General features: G+C 41.9%; 1 protein-coding gene across 1 annotated transcript; it reads right to left on the minus strand.

Annotated features, from left to right (window-relative positions):
* Window positions 1-543: 543 nt before the first annotated feature.
* LOC147693631 (E3 SUMO-protein ligase KIAA1586-like) lies at window positions 544-2,388 on the minus strand. Its single transcript, XM_086936067.1, has one exon. The coding sequence runs from the start codon at window positions 2,386-2,388 to the stop codon at window positions 544-546; it is 1,845 nt and encodes a 614-aa protein (XP_086792193.1).
* Window positions 2,389-5,167: the final 2,779 nt, after the last annotated feature.

Consider the following 5,167-nt stretch of genomic DNA (forward strand, 5'->3'; position numbering starts at 1 on the left):
CGAGCTAACGCACTGGATAAATACAAACAACGAAAATGTTGTGGGAATGCATTTGGAAGCTTGGAAATTGCCATTAAATGTTATAAAAATCTTGTCATTCATCAAAAAAGTGTCCACATAGCTTCAAAGGGGGACTTTTCTACCCCCTGGTTGCGTGAACGACAATCTGTCTCGTCAGCTGATCTCCTTCCTATTTGCAACCATGTTTTAACATATGGTAGGGGTTCAAACCTTTGAACAGGTGGGCCTACACATTTCAAGAACAGAAGGGATGACAGACGATTTGTGGCTAGACAATTTCTCTTGGGTGTAAGCAGATCATTCATAGAGCTAAAGCTTCTTTCACATTCACTGGTGGATACAGCAATAGTTTCAACAGCTTTCATCAATGGCATAAAATCTAGAGGCATGTAGGCAGCTTTTACTTCCTTGTATTCTCTAAATCCCCTGATGCTATCAACCACATTTAATCTCAAGATTTGACAGAGCTGCCTCACATCCTTGTCACCATATTGTATATCCATGCTGTCTTCTGGCCAGTTTTCAGGATAAAGCAGTTTTATGTGCTGCGTTAACAAATGCAAGTTGGGCTGCTTTGGGAGTGCCTGTCATTTTAGTGCTGACATGGGACGATTTTGTAGTGGAAAATCTTGTTTTTAGGTTTTCAGCTAAGCTCCTGTAGAATTGACCTGCATTTATCATTGGAAATTTACTCTTTTCATGCAGTTCTACACCCCTGAATTTAAGGCTGCTGCAGGCTTCCATGGCTTCCTCAGTGTATGGACCAGGGGTGTTAACCATTGATTCAAAGACCCTGACGGCCCTGGTCAGCAATTTTTCAGCATTAGGAAGAGTTGTGTCATTGCGCTGAAGCTGGCGTGAAAAGTCACTCAATTCTGCAAGAGCGTCTAACATGACACCAACATTCTTTACAAATGAGCAAGAGGTCAGAATATTGTTAAGACCAGCATACTTTGCTCTATCTCTGGCATCACGTTTTTGGTCAGCAGCAGCTTTTGTGAAATGCTGGTGTAGTGCTGGGAAGCTCTGCCAAACAGCCTTTACACTCCTTTCACTGGAAGCAACCCAGCGAATGGAAAGAATCCGTCCAATCACAAGAAAACGCAGCTCAATTTCTTTTGCACACTGCCTCAGTTCCCTTTGATTTTTAGGTGAAGCATGGTACAAAGAATAAAGTTTATCAAAGAAAATCTGAAAGTGATTTATGCCTGAAATTTCTTTCATAACATCTCCCACAGCTAGCTCCAACCGATGATTGCTACAGTGCCACACAAATAATCCTGGATAGCGAACCTGAAGCTGTGTTGCAACTCCGGCCTGATTCCCAAGCATAACTGATGCACCATCGCAGGCCAAGTCGATCAAACATTCTCGAAGAAAGTCCTCATGCAAGCCATGCTTGTGTAGACACTCCGTCAGAGCAGTGATAATATCTTTAGCTGTGGTGCCATCAAGTTGAAGTAAGTAAAAAAAAAAAGTACGCACATCAGAATCATTTGCGACCGCAGCACGCAAGCAAAGGACAAGTACAGATTTTCCACTAAATGTGGTGGATTCGTCAATTAACAAGCATATTTTACGTTTTTTTTCCAATATGTCCTGTACAAGTTTTTTCCTCATGCCTGAAGCTATATGGTCTAAAATGTCAGCACATGAATTGTTACTGTGTAGAACACGGCCCATATGTAATCCATTTAGCTGTTGCACATCAACATCAAGTGACATATCTACACATGGCCGCCCATGTTTCCCTATTTTATATGCTGTACGAAACACGCGGCATATTGTTTCCTGTTCTGCCATGTACATTAAACGTGTATGATTTTCCATGCTCTGTCTCAGGGACTCCTGTGCAATTTTTTCTGCAGTGACATGAGCTGTTGAAAATTTATGCTCTCTGATTTTTTTACGTAGGGACAGCTGCTGCTTACATTTCTCTTTTCCATAATGAGTTACATTGCAATTGGCCCATTCGTGTGCAAATCTTAAGCCTTGGGTTTTATTTGCACCTAGTGTTGTTAGCGATCTACATGTTGAGCAGCCTAATTTTTTACTTTCAACAATTAGCCAGCTATATTCTTTACAGAAATATTGCCTTTGCTCAATATTCCAGCAGTCTGGTATGTCCCCCTCTTTGAGCTCCGTCGTAGCAGATGTGGTAAAAAGCTGTGTTTTGTCCGGCAAACAGGACAAATTCTCATTGGATTGAGGCACAGCAGAGTCCACAGTAATATAATCATCTGCATTATGATTAGTATTACCACCATCAGATACAACACATTCACTATCGTCAGCATGCTCCGGCTCCATTTGCTTCCTTTTAGTGCCTTGAGAGGCATCCTTTTGCAACCACTTCAGCAAACTCATTTTCACCACGTAGATTGAACTTGGATCTGTAGCAACCTAACGTCTAACACCGACCTCTCCCTGTTCACAATGTTTCACGAAGCACGACGCAGTTAAACTGAAAGAAAAAAAATGTGCTTTGATCTGCAATGACAATACACAAATGTGGCACCGATGATGTAAACTGACTTGTCAAGATGAAATCTTGCATGAATTGATATTGATTTGATAAAACTGCACACAAGGCGAATTCTGAAATTCCAGCAAGCAGTCCCATCCATAAGTCAAGTGAGTTAAAGAGATGAGGTAACTTGTGCAGGATCACATAATTGAGTCCTAGCAGAAGCCTCACTTTGAAGGAAGATGTAGGTTCCCCTAACCAAGTCTTGATTTGCATTGTGCACAGAGATCTATTTCACTTACAATTAGCGTGTTGTTGTAACTTGCATAGCACCAGCACAATAAAAGCTGCATAGATTGGTTGTACTGAAAGATGAATGATCCTGTTCCTATATTATGGCACTGCATTAGCAAGAACGTTCAAGGTTGCTTACAGGTGTGAGGTTCTTTATAGAACCTGTAGAGTTCTGAGGCATGGGAGGACCAAATTACATGTCAGTGTTTTCGCCAAGGTGACAATAATGCATAAAAAACACAATTATGCATCAAGAAAGGATTATTGCAGTGTAATGCAGCACAGTCTGTGGCAGTATCACGTCACTATTGTGCGCTTTTCATACTGCAACTCTGGGTAGCATGATCACACTACTGTGGATGCATGAGGCCACTGAGTAACCACAACACTAACCCCAACCCTGACAACAATGCCAATATTGAACCTATGTTCATCCTCTTGAGCGGCCTGGGTTCCCATTATACATGATCAGTATAATTTATCAATCAAACACATGGGAGGATTTTGTAAAGCGCATATCCTAAAGTAATATTGCGAGGTTCTCCTATATGTGATAATGAAGTAAAGGGAGGGAAAGTATAAACAGTTGCGTAGGATCACACAATTTGGTAAAGTGGGGAAGCCGGGATTAATCCCAGATTTTCTGATTTCTGGTCAACTGGACAATGTGAAACCAGAAAACCTGGGATTAATCCGGGCTTCCCCACTTTCCCAAATTGTGTGCTTCAGTGGGGGCTGGTGATATTTGAAAGTGGTGGGGCGTAAAAGTTCTGGATGAGTGCCTGGTGGCGAGCGAGCACACGTATTAAGGTTGAGCAACATAAGTAGAGTTCGGGGAATTCTATCTGCAAGCAAATTTTGCAATGGTGCATTTTCAAGCATATTTGAGAAAGCAAGAGTAGTTATGACATCAATAAAGAGATTTCATATGCAATTGCCACCAGCTGCCTCTGTAGGGTCTGCAAATCAATGGTAGGCATTGGCAGAAGTGCTACTATTGTAATGTTAAGTGTGCGAAAATGTTACTGGGGTACAGGGAGTGGAAAGAGAAAGGTTGTAGGACGAAACACATTTCTAACTCAATAAAATGTAAATACCTGCTAGCAAACTCACTACAAATAGTTAAAAACATATCATGAGTTAGGGAAGAACAAATCAAGCACTTTTTGGCAATGTTCAAGTGCGATTGAAACCCAATTTCCACAGGTATCCGAATCTTCTTAACATACCAGCTAACTTCCTGCATCCTGCAGTGGACTGTTCACAAGCGTACAGTGTATCAAAGGCAAGTGGAGCCTCCTGCTCGAGTTTTACTGCTTGCATTTCAAAGCGACCGCTTTCAGCAAACCATTTTATGTAGGCTGCATGCAAGCCATTCCTCAGGCCACAAAGACAGCACACAGGACTGAGGGCTCAGGAGTCAGAAGGGATGTATGGAAATCAAATTGTAGACAAAGCTCTCTGATTGTTGGGTACTAATGGCAAAGCCTTTCGAAGTCCTCCCTTTATCAAATGAAAATGCTTTTTTTTAAACACATTAAAAAGCTAACCCTTGTCAAAAAAAGCCTGTGTGTGAAAAATATGCATTATGCTGTGTTCAGCATTCCAGGCCCAGTTCTAAACAAGTGAGGCAACCTGTCTGTTCGAAACTCTTTACAACCACATTTTCAGTTAAATTAAAAAAGGATTTCCATGTGAACCCATGAAGGGAAATTGTCCCATCAGCACAACCTTTTATACCTTATAATATGCTGCCAGAGGGTGACGGGCCGGAGATTGTGTCTCAGACTGTGCTTATGAAAAGTCGGATAGAGTACTGAACATTTCCTATAAGCAATCAAGCCATTACCGGATTACCACAGAGGCGGCTGGTAATGGCATATGTCCAGCAGAAAAAGTGAGTGTGACCCACGCCGGCGCAAAATACTGTTTTTGTCTTTATAATCAATAGAACGACAAAATCAGTATTTAGGGGTGCGCCGGCGGGGGTTACATGTACTTTTTTTTAACTTAACTGCAAACCAGGACCTTTTGTGTATATAGCGCTTTAGAAGCGCAGAAGAGCCTCTGTGCGCTAAGCTTCCCTTCTTCCTCAACCTGTTGGAACACCGGAGAACCCAGCCTTGCTCCCTTGTCATGGACTGGCCCCTCTATTGTTCAATTTATTTGCAAGGGCACACAGGGCATTGTTGGTGACAAGCAGTAAACTAGTGTGAGATCATTGCATTCGAAATAATGAGTGATTGATTGGCACACCCGAACAAAATAATGCAAATACATTGTCACCCATAGTGCGCTGCCTCACTCATGTTCCCTGCCACTGGTTTCATTTATCCTTTAAAAACAAAAGTGTGCGCTCTACACAACGTCCACTTAACATTATGA

This window comes from Lissotriton vulgaris, chromosome 8, assembly GCF_964263255.1.
Source record: "Lissotriton vulgaris chromosome 8, aLisVul1.2, whole genome shotgun sequence".
Taxonomy (NCBI): Eukaryota; Metazoa; Chordata; class Amphibia; order Caudata; family Salamandridae; genus Lissotriton; species Lissotriton vulgaris.